This window comes from Chlorocebus sabaeus, chromosome 1 (genome assembly GCF_047675955.1).
Source record: "Chlorocebus sabaeus isolate Y175 chromosome 1, mChlSab1.0.hap1, whole genome shotgun sequence".
In the NCBI taxonomy this organism is placed as follows: Eukaryota; Metazoa; Chordata; class Mammalia; order Primates; family Cercopithecidae; genus Chlorocebus; species Chlorocebus sabaeus.
In genome coordinates this window covers 31,569,588-31,585,537 of record NC_132904.1, presented here as the reverse complement: position 1 = coordinate 31,585,537, position 15,950 = coordinate 31,569,588, and the positions used below count along the sequence as shown (strand labels likewise).

Below are 15,950 nucleotides of genomic sequence, written 5' to 3'. Positions count from 1 at the left end.
GTGTATGCCTGTAATCCCAGCAACTTGGGAGGCTGAGGCACGAGAATCACTTGAACCCGGGGAGGCGGAGGTTGCAGTGAGTTGTGATAACGTTACTGCCCTCCAGCACTCCAGCATAGGCAACAGAGGGAGACTCTTTGTTAAAAAAAAAAAAAAAAAAAAAAAAAAAAGAACAACAACCCTATTACATTTGGGGTGTGTATAAGTTTGGTCAAAAATAATTCAGAAATTTCATATTGGCAAATAAATTGAATATAACTTGGTAAAATATTTCTGTTTCTGTTTTCTCCCTCCCTTTTCAGAAGGGCTAATATTATGTGTAGTAAAAAAAGATGGAAACAGCCCACTATGGTTAGCAATGATCAGACTCATGACTGTGGGTGTCAATATTGATTACATTGCTGGTTTGGTGAACAATTTGGATCGAGTAGTTCAGATGAGACTTAAAGTTTGTTAGAGGATTGGAAAAATAAGATCTATATGTTAGTCCATTTGGGCTGCAATAATAAAATCCCTAAGACTGGGTAATTTATAAAGAGCATAACCTTATTGCTCACAGCTCTGGAGTTCAAGATCAAGGTGCCAGCAGATTTGGTGTCTGGTGAGGGCTCACTTTCTCCTCCTTCAAAGATGGTGCCCTTTTGCTGTGTCCTTATATGGTAGAAGGGGTGAACAAGCTGCCTCAGGCCTCTTTTATGTAAAAGAGCACTAATCCCATTCATGAGGATAGAGCCCTCATGATCTACAGCTCCCAAAGGTCCCACCTCTTAATACCATCTCTTTTGGGGGTTAAGTTTCAACATACAAATTCTGGGGGAGCCGAGGGGCAGGGGCGGGGACACAAGCATTCAGACCGTAGTAGATTAAAGAACCTGAAATTATTAATTCTAAGGAATGAAAGTGTAATGGTTGCTCTATTAGGAGTCTTCACTATCCTCTGAGTAATATTTTATGGGGAGCTCCAGCTCACAAAGGGGTAATATTTCAAAACATCGTTTCTTAGTTGATAAGAACAATTGGCAAGGTCATGAATAATATAGCTGCGGAGGACAACACAGTATATATTGTAATGAAAAATAGGAAATAGTATTGTACTAAAAAATATTTTGGACTATGGGCTTCAGTAGCTCCTGGGAATATAGTACTTTGTAAAATCCATAAACAGCAGATATAACAAGTCATGAGTCTATCTGATGGAGGGTAGGAGAAGGAAAAGAGTTAATTACCTGGATATATCAGGAAGTCACAGTGGTCAAGTTAATAAGTAATTTGTAGGTCGTATGGTCTTTTATACTTGTCTCCAGCACCACCACCTATGCCTTCTGATGAACTGTAAATTGCTTGATATTTCTATCTGTGTTTCTTTTCTTTTTTTTTTTTTTTGAGACAGAGTCTCGCTCTGTCGCCCAGGCTGGAGTGCAGCGGCCGGATCTCAGCTCACTGCAAGCTCCGCCTCCCGGGTTTTCGCCATTCTCCTGCCTCAGCCTCCCGATCTGTGTTTATTTTCTAAAGTCCCTTTTGAGATGGGTTCACAGAGCGCAGTGGTTGAGAATTGGCTGGTGAGGGATAATGATACTTTGTCTAAGTTTCATTTAGTCTGCCCTGGTTGGAGCCTTGGGTTGATTGATTGCCTTCCAGCTTGGCATGTTGGGAAAGAAAAGCTAGGAATGGCAGGATCCAGAAATTGCAGCAGTTTTAAAAATTTCTCTGTAATTTATCAGCTGTTCCCACAATTTAACACGGCGTGAATTAGCCTAGAGTGGTGTGCATTGATCTGATTCCCTGGCACTTCATCCTGTTTTTTCAGACTTGGGGGCCCTGATTTGGTAGGACTTGAGTTTGCCTGTGGTTTTTGTATGGATGAGGTCATTGGTTCTCAGATTTTAGCGTGACTCTACATGACCCTGGGAGCTTGTACACTTTCAGATGCCTGGACCTTATCACAGACCTACTGAATCAAAATCTTTCTGATTAGAGTTTTGTGTGTATATTTACTTATTTAGCCTTTTTTTTTTTTAAGGCAGAGTCTTGCTCTGTTGCCCAGGCTGGAGTGCAGTGACACGATCTCGGCTCACTGTAACCTCCACCTCCTGGGTTCAAGCGATTCTCCTGCCTCATCCTCATGAGTAGCTGGGATTACAGGTGTGTGCCACCACACTTGGTTAATTTTTATATTTTTAGTAGAGTCAGGGTTTCTCTCTGTTGGTCAGGCTCGTCTTGAACTCTGACCTCAAATGACCCACCTGCCTTGGTGTCCCAAAGTGCTGGGATTATAGGTGTGAGCCACTATGCTTACTTAACTTTTTATTAAGGAAAAATATAAACGTATTCAAAAGTAGACAGGATAGCATAATGAACCCCAGTATACCCATCATCAAGCTTCTATAAATAACAGTTTATGACTCATTTCATTTTATCCATATCCCCATCCACTTTTTCCTCTTCTATATTATTTCAAAGCAAATCCCAGATTATTTTATTTTTAAATATATATGTTTTAATAGGTTCCACAGATGATTAAAAAACTTTCTTTGAACAGGTGATACATGTATGTAGTAAAGGATGTACAGGGAAAAGTAATTATTTTCATTGCTCCCAGTATTGTTACTCTTCACCAAGGCAAAGAAACCCTCAGTTTCTTTATGTATCTATAGATATTCAGTGCATATGCAAATATATGCATATAATTCCTTAACACACATGGTAATATCTGTTGTAAAGTACACATTTTTTGAAATCTTGCTTTTTTTCAGGTAGCAGTATTATCTTCAGAATCAGGTCAATAACAAGGCAAATAAATTGTTTTCATTCTTTTTAAATTGGTCCATGTGTCAAGGTCTGTTTAGTACCTTTTGATGGATATGTAGGTTATTTACAGTATTAGGTTGCTTTACACAATGCTGCAGTGAATATTCTTGTACAGTGTCTGAGTTGCCTACATTTCTAGGTCAGAGGGTATGTTCATTTGCAGTTTTGTTAAATACTGCCAGATTGCCTTCCCACTATCTGTGTATGTATGGTGTACAGTGTTCTTCTATATTTTTCATGTCTCTCCTATTTATGTTCATGCTTTCCTTTAAATCCACAAGTATATAATAGCTGTTTTAAAATTTATCTGTTGGCCGAGCTCAGTGGCTTATGTCTGTAATTCCAGCACTTTGGGAGGCCAAGTCAGGAGGAGAATTGCTTGAACCCAGGAGTTCGAGACCAGCCTGGGCAATATGGCAAGACCCCATCTCTACAAAATTTAAAAATTAGTTGGGCATGGTAGCATGTATCTGTGGTCTCAGCTACTTGGGTGGCTGAGGTGGGAGGCTCATTTGAGCTCAGGAGGTCGAAGCTGCAGCGAGCCATGTTTGTGCCATTGCACTTTAGTCTGGGCAACAAAGACTCCGTCTCAAAAAAAAAAAAAAAAATTAGGGTGGGCGCAGTGGCTCATGCCTGTAATCTCAGCACTTTGGGAGGCCGAGGTGGGTGGATTACTTGAGGCCAGGAGTTTGAGACCAGCCTGGCCAACATGACGAAACCCTGTCTCTACTAAAAATAGAAAAATTAGCCAGGCATGGTGGCGGGTGCCTGTAATCCCAGCTACTCAGGAGGCTGAGGCAGGAGAATTGCTTGAACTTGGAAGGTGGAAGTTGCAGTGAGCCGTGATCACGCCACTGTACTCCAGCCTGGGCAACAGAGCGAGACTGTCTCAAGAAAAAAAAAAAAAAAAAATCTGTGAATTTAATCATCTCTTTTTCTGAGTCTATGGGTATGGGTTACAGAAGTGGTTTGTAAATTAGGAGAATCATGGCGATGTTAAATTATCGAACAGGGTGCAGTGGCTCGAACCTATAATCTATTTGAGATTACTTGGGAGGCTGAGGTATGAGGATCATTTGAGAACAGGAGTTCAAGACCAGAGTGGGCAATACAGTAAGACCTAGTCTCTTAGAAAAACTATTGCAGGTAGGATTTGAAACCTCACAAAAGTGCATTAATGGATGAGTTTGATACATTTAGCAGTTTTCAGTGTGGTTTTTCTTTATTAAAAGAACGATCAATTGATGGAGTTTCAAGATCTCTTCTGAGTAAAGGTATGGAATAGATGTCAGTAGATGCCAATGAGATGGTTTGGAACTCCAGAATTGCTTTTCTTTTCTTTTTTTTTTTTTGAGACAGAATCTCGCTCTGTCGCCCAGGCTGGAGTGCAGTGGTGTGATCTCAGCTCATTGCAGCCTCTGCCTCCTGGGTTCATGCCGTTCTCCTACCTCAGCCTCCTGAGTAGCTGGGACTACAGGTGCCTGCCACTATGCCCAGCTGATTTTTTGTATTTTTGGTGGAGACGGGGTTTCACTGTGTTAGCTAGGGTGGTCTCGATCTCCTGACCTTGTGATCCGCCTGCCTTGGACTCCCAAAGTGCTCGGATTATAGGCATGAGCCACTGCGCCTGGTGGAACTCCAGAATTTCAATTTATGATTTTCTCTTACAGAGTGAATATCAAGTCTTAATTTGTCTAGTAAGGTTTTGTAGCAGATTTATTAAGGTCAAGTCAAATTAGGAATGTGGTAGATTGTGCACAAGAAAGCTGAAGGAGGTATAAATTTACACCTTTTATCTGAAAGGCCGTGCATTTACTTGTTCCCTTTACCGTGCTTTAGCTATTGACTATGGGCCAGTTACCTAGTCTTCGTAAACTTCAGTTTTCTTTTTTTTGTTTTCTTTTTTATTTTGGAGACAGAGTCTTGCCCTGTTGCCCAGGCTGGAGTGCAGTGGCATGATCTTGGCTCACTGCAACCTCTGCCTCCTGGGTTCAAGCGATTCTTGTGCCTCAGCCTCTCCAGTAGCTAGGATTATATGTGTGCACCACCACGCCTGGCTGATTTTTGTATTTTTAGTAGAGATGGGGTTTCATCACGTTGGCCAGGCTGGTCTTGAACTCCTGACCTCGTGATCCGCTCACCTTGGCCTCCCAAAGTGCTGGGATTATAGGCATGAGCCACTGTGCCTGGTCAACTTTAGTTTTCTTAAAAGCAAATTGGAAAGATATTGCTATGATTAGATAAAATATTGTAAATAAAGTGTTAAACCGTTGCCTAGTAAGTGCTCAGTAGGTAGTTGCTCTTATTTTTAATACAGATATTACAGATTGTGATGGTAATCTGTGGATTCTGAGTTAAAGAACTGATGTTTGTGATTTGTTACAAGAGTAGGAGACCACATAGTTAATATAATACAGATTTTTAAATTGTAGAAAATGAAGATATTTCAACCAATCAACGAACCAACATTTATTGAACACCAACTCTATATCCTTGGCACTTTGCTTTAGATCTAGTGTGAAAGACAGATATGTACACTGACAATGACAATATAATGAAATGTAATCGCAAAATGAGAAGAATTTAGGAACTACTGTGAGAGCACTGAATGCTCACCCCTGCCTGGAGGGTGAGTTTATATGTTTCAGGAAAGGCTTCAGCAAGGATATGTCATTTTACTTTGATTGAAATCTAAAAGAGTTTTTAAAGTGTTCAATAGTAGATGTGAATCTGGGTGCAGTGGCTCATGCCTGTAATCCCAGCATTTTGGGAGCCTGAGATGAGAGGATCACTTGAGGCCAGGAGTTGGAGGCTGCAGTGAGCTATGATTGTGCCACTGCGCTGCAGCCTAGGTGAGACCTTGTTAAAAGAAGAAAGGGTAGATGTGCAGAAAAGCACTAAGAGAACATAATGCAAAGTTCCTGTATCTGGCTTCTCAGCTTATTTTTACACTTGATCATTTGTATTAGGATTTTACCATTAGGAAAATTACCAAGGTAATTTTGTACAAGTAGAAAACATGGAGTATTACTTAAAGTGATGATTCTATCAAATGGTGGTTTTGATGTACACATTTATTATATATTGTGTGGCAGACCAGGTAGATGGAAGGCAGATCTAACACCTGTGTAATTATCAGTTTTTCTAGCTATGGTACTGAGGATTCATTCTTATGTGTATATATGTTTTGAGTTCCTATAGATAGGTCAGCAGTTGCTAGGTGGATTTCATATTTTATAAATTCTAAGTTGGTAAAATAAGGTCATAGGGGAGAACATTAAGTATGCCAGAATAAAACTGAATTCTCTTTCGTATCTATGTTATATCTGAATCAAATAATGTTTATAAAATCATTAAACACTTAATGGTTGTGTGGTAAGAATGTTGGCTATTTCACCCTCAATAAATCACATCCTTTTTGGATGCAGGCATAAAATATATAGAATGTCATTTAGTCCTTGAGAACTTTAGAATGATTTTAAATCTGTTTTTCAAATATGATTTGAAATTTGATTTGAAAATATGCTTTGAAAATTTCAAATATTTTCCAATATTATTTGGAGGAAGTTCAAAGGAATATCCACGTAATAAAGTACAAATTGAGAAGAATGGGAACATGAATATAACTGGGTAGAAAGTCATTAACTTGTCTTAGTAATCTAATGCTTTTTAAGATCAAAGGATAATATATTTAGTAAATAGAATGTAGGATCAGCTATTCATGAAATGGGGCACCCTAATTTTATTTAAAATCCCTGCCATAGGCGGGGCGTGGTGGCTCACGCCTATAATCCCAGCACTTTGGGAGGCCGACGCAGGTGGGTCACCTGAGATAAGGAGTTCAAGACCAGCCTGGCCAACATGGTGAAACTCCATCTCTACTAAAAATAAAAAGATTAGGCGTGGTGGCACATGCCTATAATCACATTTACTCGGGAGGCTAAGGCAGGAGAATCGCTTGAATCCAGGAGGCCAAGGTTACAGTGAGCTGAGATTGTACCATTGCACTCTAGCCTGGGCGACAAGAGCGAAACTCTGTGTCAAAAAAAATATATTTTTTGAGACATATAATATATAATATATACATGTTATAATATATACACATACATATGCACACATTTACATATATATCATAAACATATATAGTATATACATATTTATACTATATGTATATATGATATATTTATTATATATCATATATACACATATACATATATACATATATATACACACGTATATAATATATATTATATATATATATAGTTAAAGCAGACATAGATTTTTTTTTTCCTCCTGAGGCAATTCTTGGGCTTTAGGTTTAAGAAATATGGCTATAAACTATGTTTATGTAATGCATATTTTCTTTTCTTGTCATTGGTACATACATTTTAATTTGGTAATATAGTGTTTTACTTTTGTCAAATGTGCACAGTTAAAGGATCTGTACTTTTTTTTTGAGGCAGAGTTTTGCTCTCTTTCACAGGCTGAAGTGCAGTGGTGCAATCTCGGCTCACTGCAACCTCTGCCTCCCGGGTTCAAGCGATTCTCCTGCCTCAGCCTCCCAAGTAGCTGGGACCCCAGGCATGCACCACCACGCCCAGCTAATTTTTGTATTATTAGTAGAGTTGGGGTTTCTTCACTGTGTTGGCCAGGCTGGTCTCGAACTCCTGACCTCAAGTGATCCAACTGCCTCAGCCTCTCAAAGTGCTGGGATTACAGGGATCTATACTTTTCTTTTGAGGGAAAATGTTGGCACCGTTTCTAGGGCATATTGGCCATTTCAGCTTCTCAGTAAATATTTAATAAAATGCACTTGATTCTTTATTCTTAGACTTTCTTTGCAATACTCAGAATATCTGAAGCACCAGTTAACTGAAATGGAGATATTAAAAAGACAGTTATCTTCTCCAAGGGAAAAAAGCGTCTTAGTGGGAATTAATTACTGTTTTACAAATTGTGAATTTGACCCTTAAGAGTTTTCTTCCTGAGATTTAAAATTGAAAAAAAAATTGTTGACATTAATATTTCTTCTTTCCTTTTTTTTCTTTTCTTTTTTTTTTTTTTTTTTTTTTTTTGCAGGTATGGCCTCACAAGTCTTGGTCTACCCACCATATGTTTATCAAACTCAGTCAAGTGCCTTTTGTAGTGTGAAGAAACTCAAAGTAGAGCCAAGCAGTTGTATATTCCAGGAAAGAAACTATCCACGGACCTATGTGAATGGTAGAAACTTTGGAAATTCTCATCCTCCCACTAAGGGTAGTGCTTTTCAGACAAAGATACCATTTAATAGACCTCGAGGACACAACTTTTCATTGCAGACAAGTGCTGTTGTTTTGAAAAACACTGCAGGTGCTACAAAGGTCATAGCAGCTCAGGCACAGCAAGCTCAAGTGCAAGCACCTCAGATTGGGGCGTGGCGAAACAGATTGCATTTCCTAGAAGGCCCCCAGCGATGTGGATTGAAGCGCAAGAGTGAGGAGTTGGATAATCATAGCAGCGCAATGCAGATTGTCGATGAATTGTCCATACTTCCTGCAATGTTGCAAACCAACATGGGAAATCCAGTGACAGTTGTGACAACTACCACAGGATCAAAACAGAATTGTACCACTGGAGAAGGTGACTATCAGTTAGTGCAGCATGAAGTCTTATGCTCCATGAAAAATACTTACGAAGTCCTTGATTTTCTTGGTCGAGGCACCTTTGGCCAGGTAGTTAAATGCTGGAAAAGAGGGACAAATGAAATTGTAGCAATCAAAATTTTGAAAAATCATCCTTCTTATGCTCGTCAAGGTCAAATAGAAGTGAGCATATTAGCAAGGCTCAGTACTGAAAATGCTGATGAATATAACTTTGTACGAGCTTATGAATGCTTTCAGCACCGTAACCATACTTGTTTAGTTTTTGAGATGCTGGAACAAAACTTGTATGACTTTCTGAAACAAAATAAATTTAGTCCCCTGCCACTAAAAGTGATTCGGCCCATTCTTCAGCAAGTGACCACTGCACTGAAAAAATTGAAAAGTCTTGGTTTAATTCATGCTGATCTCAAGCCAGAGAATATTATGTTGGTGGATCCTGTTCGGCAGCCTTACAGGGTTAAAGTAATAGACTTTGGGTCGGCCAGTCATGTATCAAAGACTGTTTGTTCAACGTATCTACAATCTCGGTACTACAGGTAGGTAACAACTCCATACTTTTTGGTTGTTTATTAATAAATGTTAAATTTCTGCCAAATGAAATAATTTTGTGTGTGTTTGTGGTAAAAGAGATTGCTTCAGTTTAAAAAGGAAATCAAGAGAAGATCAATTTAGGTTTGTTTTAAAGAGATTTAAAAAATCAAGACATAAAATCTACCCAAGCAGGATAGAAATCTCCACTGCAAAGTTCCATGCCAAAGACATCTGGTTATTTTTATTTTTAATGGAAGATTTGAAGGAATAATAGGTCTTTAAATGTTGGAAAGTATTTACAGTAATTTTTGTGTATATCATTGGGCATTTCAGTACTTGAGAGAAATAGTTTATTAAAGACATAATCGTATGTAACTGAATATTTAGAAAAATTATATACAGGTTTGAGTAGCCCTTATCTGAAACTCTTGGGGCCAGAAGTGTTTTGGATTTCAGATTTCTCTGGATTTTGGAATATTTGCACTGTCAACTAGTTAAGCACCTGTAAATCTGAAAATTTGTTTCCTTTGAGTGTCATGTCAATGCCCAAAAAGTTTCAGATTTTTGGATCTGGGATGCTCAACCTGTATAAGAATTCAGAAAGTTATTCTGATTAATGATTTTAAGATTCAGATATAAAGCCAGGTGCGTTGGCTCATGCCTGTAATCCCAGCACTTGGGGAGGCTGAGGCAGGTGGATCACCTGAGGTCAGGAGTTCAAGACCAGCCTGGCCAACATGGCGAAACCCCCATCTCTACTAAAAATAACACAAATTAGGTGGGCGTGGTGGTGGGCATCTGTAATCCCAGCAACTTGGGAGGCTAAGGCAGGAGAATCGCTGGAACCCAGGAGATGGAGGTTGCAGTGAGCTGAGATTGCGCCATTGCACTCCAGCCTGGGCCACAAGAGTGAAACTCCATCTCAAAAAACAAAACAAAACACAAATATATTTCTTTTCCTTCCCGTGACTCTTTAGGTCACCTGATCATAACCAGTTTTATTATGTTCTATCCACATATATGCTATGGATAATGCTATTTTGGTCTTGGTTCTGGGGGGAAGTTAAAGAAGAAAATAATGCCCATGTAAAGTATTGATAACGTGCTACAATGTAACACTAGCCTGACGTACAATAGATAGTATGAGGGGCTAACTAGTGATTACCAAGATTCAGAATACCGAAAACTCATTCTGGAGTGTAAAATGGCTTTGAATTCATAGTTTGATAACTTTGAGCATAAATTATTTTCATATAAGCCTGAATGAATTTGTTATTGGTATATGCTACAGCCCTATGAGCTCCAACATGATGGACCTGCCATAAAATATAGACAAATACAGTATCTGCCAGTATTGGTCATTCATGCAGTTTATTGTTAGAAATGCTTAGAACATGGGGCATATAAATTTAGACCCAACAAGGGGTATTTTCTGATACTGCATTTATCTTTGCACTGTACCTGATTACCCTTCTTGCAAGTATATGCTATAGTGCCCAGTACAAAATAAAGGAGAAATTAATTAGCTCCTACACAAATCAACTCTAAATATATGCCCTACTAGTAGGTTATCAGAAGGAATTGCCCATTTATGTCACTTAGTGTTAGTAAAGCTTATTAAAACATGTATTAGAGCTGGGTTTAGTGGCTCACACCTGTAGTCCTAGCACTTTGGGAAGTGGGAGGATCACTTTAGGTCAAGAGATGAAGATCAGCCTGGGCAACAGAGCAAAACCCTGCCTCTCCAAAAAAAGAAAAAAATAATGAGCCAGGAATGGTGGGAAATACCTGTAGTCTTAGCTATTCAAGAGGCTGATGTAGGAGGATCCCTTGAACCCAGGTGTTAGAGGCTGCAGTGAGCTATGATAATGCCACTGCACTCCAGCCTGAGTGACAGAGTGAGACCCTCTTAAAAAAAAATAAAGTATGTATTAGGAATTAGAAATAATAGCCTGATATACCTTTAGTATATTCTTTTTTAAAACATTATTTTTGTTTTTATGGGTCCATAGTAGGTATATATATATTTATGGGGTATATGAGATATTTTGATATAGGCGTGCAGTGCATAATAATCACATCAGGGTAAATGTACTATCCATTCCTTCAAGCATTTGTCATTTCTTTGTGTTGTGAACATTCCAATTAGACTCCTTTACTTATTTTTAAATGTACAATAAATTATTGTTGACTGTGGTCACTCTGGTGTGCTATCAAATACTACATATTGTTCATTCTAACTATATATTTGTACCCGTTAACCATCCCTACTCCCGGCCCCCATCTACTACCCTTCCTCGACTCTGGTAACCATCATTCTACTCTCTATCTCCATGAGTTCAATTGTTTTAATTTTTAGCTCCCATATATGAGCGAGAACATTGTGAAGTTTTGTCTTTCTGTGCCTGGCTTATTTCAGGTAACATAATGCCCTTTAGTTCCATCCAAGTTGTTGCAATTGACAGGATCTCATTCTTTGTATCCATTGTGTATATATGTACCACATTTTCTTCATCCATTCATTTGTTGATGGACACTTAGGTTCATTCCAAATCTTGCCTATTGTGAATAGTGCTGCACTAAACACTGGATTGTAGATATCTCTTTGATAGGCTTTCATTCTTTTGGCTGTATATCTTAGTATATTCTTGATTGTATGGTTTTGGTAGTAGAGTGCTAGATACCATTAAAACTTCTTAGATCATTTAAAATTTTAAATTTGCTATAGTTGCAGGGTAGTAGCTCTTGCTACATAATTAGATTTACTAGATATCTCTGCTCCCCAAAAGATTTTTTTTCAATATACGAGATTAGCTTTTTTCTGGAAAAAAACTGTAAAATCTTATTTAACAGTATTAGAAGAATAGTAGTTTTTGTTTTTTTCTTTCCCTTGGTACTCTATGGATTCTGTCTTGAGAGCTTTTAGTAGTGAGCTAGCATATTATATAAACTCCCAGGCTTCAGCTGCTACTTGGGCTCTATATTTAGTTCACTTGCTAGTAAATGACTTCACTTCATTTAGGTCCTGCATTATTCTGCATATCAGAATTACCTCATTTTCTTTATTTGAAATCTTTTCCACTAGAGTAAAAAAAAAGTCTTTTTTTTTTTTTTTTTTTTTTAATACTTGAGAATGTCTATTGGTTTACCAAATCTTTCAAGGGAATAAAGGAAATCCCTTAAAAAGCAATCTAAAATGCTAAATATTTTATGATACTGGTTTCTAGCATTAGGCCTTTGCACAAATACTAGCCTTTGTATTAGGAATGAAGAAAATCTATGAGTAATTACTAAATAGTTTAGTAGTTTCTAATTTGTGTTTATATATAAATTTCAGGTAAATAATTTACCCGATGTTCTGAAGCTATACAGTTGCGATGCTAAATTACAGGCTCTGGGTTTAGAGTGAAAAACAAGAGGCTCTTATTTGTACACAAAGACTAGTGCAGGCATTTTGGTTGATGTTGCCTGGATAAAAAACTAAAAATAGATTTTATGTCATTTAGATCCAAGCGTTAGAAGAGTTAGTAAATATTAAGGTATATCGGTGAAAATATATTGTAGTCCTTAATGGCGTACTGTTTTAATATCTAGTGTAATTTTGCAAGAAAATGGCAGATACCATTACTCTCTTTAAGTATTTGTTTGTACTTTATTTGGGACCCTGACAATTCTGGCCTAGTTTATGACTAGGTTACTTATAAATCTGATTAGGCAGTAAGCTAAAGTGTCTTATACTTGATTTTTCAATTTTTGTTAAAATATTTTTTATTTCATAAATGAAAGCAGGAAGTGGAAACTAACCAAATTAAATATTTTTGAGCAAAGCACAGTAGGAATGCACATATACTGATTTCTGAGGTAAACTATTTGTATTTAAACACAGGTTTATGTGTTATTCTATTTCTTTGTACAACACAGAAGTGTAGTAGGGATATCTTAAAATAGACAGGGGACAGTGGCCAGAAATTGTTGACTACTATAGATGGTGAGGCTGTCTAACTCTTGCAGTGATACAAGCCAGAAGTACATGCTAAGGGCATTGATTTGCTTAAGGTCAGCATGTTCTAAATTCAGCTGCTTGAGTATGGTTTCTGTCAAGAACACGTAGGTCTCTTAAATGCATAAAAGGCTTTAGCTGCAGAAGGTGCTGTATTTATGAGTTGTGGTGGCAACATTCAGGTCATGAATTTTTCTTTTTTTTTTTTTAAATTTAGAATTTTAGCCTGTGATTCTGAGTCATTTCAGAACACAGAGATAGGAAAGTGGGCTGTAAAAATAACCTCTGTAGCAGTTATATTCTTTGTTACTCTACTGAGTAATTTACCTTTAATTGCTATTGAGTTTTTTAAAATGCTGTTTTGCATGTAATAGTTAACAAAAAGGTATGTAATGATAAACAGTTAATTTAGACATATTTATTCTTTCGTGGCATCCTTACCTCTCATGCCTTCTTAGATCCAGAAGTATCAAAGTTTCTGTAACAAAATTAAGCTACATAGGAAGACCCATAAAATAATAACTAATATTTTACTTAGGGTTCTTTGTAATGAAACACTGTGTATGTATAATGCATCATTTTTTCAAAGTGCCTTTCGTTATATTTTCTAGTTTGTTTCTCATTTCTCTATGAGTTAGTTACTGGGTGGCGTTACTCTTTGATAAGGAGAAAACTGGGACTTACATAAGTCAGACAGGTTCAAATTCACACTGTAAGTTTAACTTTACAACTTTTGTTAGGCCTTTTTGGGTGCTGGTACTGTGCTAGGTGCTAAGAATACAAAGGTGATTTATATATGTTCATTAATTTATTTGATTAATGATTTCATCATTTAATGGAGGGGAAAAATAGTTTGCTTCGAGAAATGCCAGGGTGGAGAGATGTGTGCAGGGTGATATATGAACCCAAAGGAGCGCACTTAGCCTGATCTGAGGGGCAGGGAGGACTTCTAGGGGAGAGATGACCCCAGAATGACCCTTGAGAGCAGAGTAGAGAGGGAGCCAGGGTTGACTGTTCTTGAGCATTTTCTCTCACTAAGCCACTCTTAACCTAAAAAAAGCTCAGCATTGGGATGAAATTGTTGGTAATTTCTTTTGTATATCATAAAGTAGTTGTTTGTTTGGGAATCTTTATTAGACAAATACAAGGTTGTCAGTTGAGTTTAGTTTTAATAGAAGATTAGGAAATTCTAAAATGAAATGGTTTTCTTTTTTTCGAGACGGAGTCTCGCTCTGTTACTCAGGCTGGAGTGCAGTGGCACAATCTCGGCTCACTGCAAGCTCCGCCTCCTGGGTTCACACCATTCTCTTGCCTCAGCCTCCCGAGTAGCTGGGACTACAGGTGCCTGCCACCACGCCCAGCTAATTTTGTTGTATTTTTAGTAGAGACGGGGTTTCACCGTGTTAACCAGGATAGTCTCTATCTCCTGACCTCATGATCCATCCAGCTCGGCTTCCCAAAGTGCTGGGATTACAGGCATGAGCCACTGCGCCCAGCCAGATGAAGTGGTTTTCAATGTCATACCTGTGGCTGCAAATGTATAGTACTTTACTACATAAAAGACTTTACATAGACACAGATGACTACATATATCAGGCCTACTATTAAAAATTCTAGCAGAGCTCTTAAGTTTTTTTGTTTTTGTTTTTAAAAACAGCTTTATTGAGATATAATTTACATACATTGAAATTCATTCATTTAAAGTGTATAATTTAATGACTTTTAGTATATTTATAGTTGTGCTGATGGCACAACTATAATCAGCACAATTAAAATTTTAAGTTAAAAATTCTTTTGGCAAAATTATTTCTCACCTGACACAATTTTAGAATATTTACATTACCCTCAAAAAAAGCCCCTGTGCCTCTTATCCATTGTTCCCCACTCTGCCCATCACCCCCAGCCCTAAGCAAACACTAATCTACTTGCTGCCTGTGTAGATCATCTATGCTGGACGTGTCATATACCTGTAACCATACAATAGATGGTCCTTTTTGACTGGCTTCTTTTTTTCACTTAACATAATGTTTTCAAGGTTCATCCATGTTGTAGGATGTATCAGTACTTCTTTTTATTGTCAACAATAAACCATTGTATAGATATATATCACATTTTATGTATACATTCATCAGTAGAATGTATTAAAATTGTGTCAGTGAAAAGATATGTGAATAGAAACTGTAATATGGTCCAAGGTTAAATATCAAAATATTTAGTGCCTCTAAAATGTAAAGTGTGGTGCTTGGTGCTGCTTGTACAGGAGGAGAACAAAATTGAGTCTCTGCTTTTATGGTATTTGCAATCTAATGGGTAGACAAAGAACAAAAAAAGTAGTTGGAGAGGCTGAGTGCCATGGCTCACACCTGTAATCTCAGCACTTTGGGAGGCCGAGGTGGGCAGATCACCTGAGATTGGGAGTTTGAGTCCAGTCTGGCCAGCATGGTAAAACCCCATCTCTACTAAAAAGGGCAAAAATTGGCTGGGCGTGGTGGTGAGGGAAGCTGAGGCAGGAAAATCGCTTGAACCTGGGAGGTGGAGGTTGCAGTGAGCCAAGATTGCACCATTGCACTCCAGCCTGGGCAACAGAGCGAGATTCCCTCTCAAAAAAAAAAAAAAAAAGGTAGAGCAAGGACAGAGGACAAGAGGAGCTTAAACCTTTTTGGTTCCTTTTTTCTTTAATTTTTATGTTGAAATTACCTACAACATACACAATAAGTAAATTTAGGCATACAAAAAAGTTGTAAAAATAGTACGAAGGATTCCTGTTATGCTTCATCCAGATTCCCCAATGTTTCAAATGTTAGTATTTGACCACCCTAGTTTTATCAATCATTCTCTTTACACACCCACACACCCACACTCACCTACCCACCTACCTACCTTTTCCTACAGAGTTTGATATGAAGCTGCTTTACCTCTAAATGCTTCAGTGTACATTTCCTAAACATAAGGACATTCTCTTGCATAAC

At 37.9% G+C, this 15,950-nt stretch overlaps 1 protein-coding gene across 4 annotated transcripts in view; it reads left to right on the top strand.

The window, feature by feature from the left end:
* Window positions 1-15,950, top strand: part of HIPK3 (homeodomain interacting protein kinase 3) — a 94,024-nt gene that overhangs the window by 21,842 nt on the left and 56,232 nt on the right. For all 4 annotated transcript variants that reach the window (XM_037999529.2, XM_037999532.2, XM_037999530.2 and 1 more), the window contains exon 2: window positions 7,888-8,986. In XM_037999529.2, coding sequence (XP_037855457.1) covers window positions 7,890-8,986 — 1,097 coding nt within the window. In that variant the 5' untranslated portion in view covers window positions 7,888-7,889. The remainder of the gene's footprint in view (window positions 1-7,887; window positions 8,987-15,950) is intronic.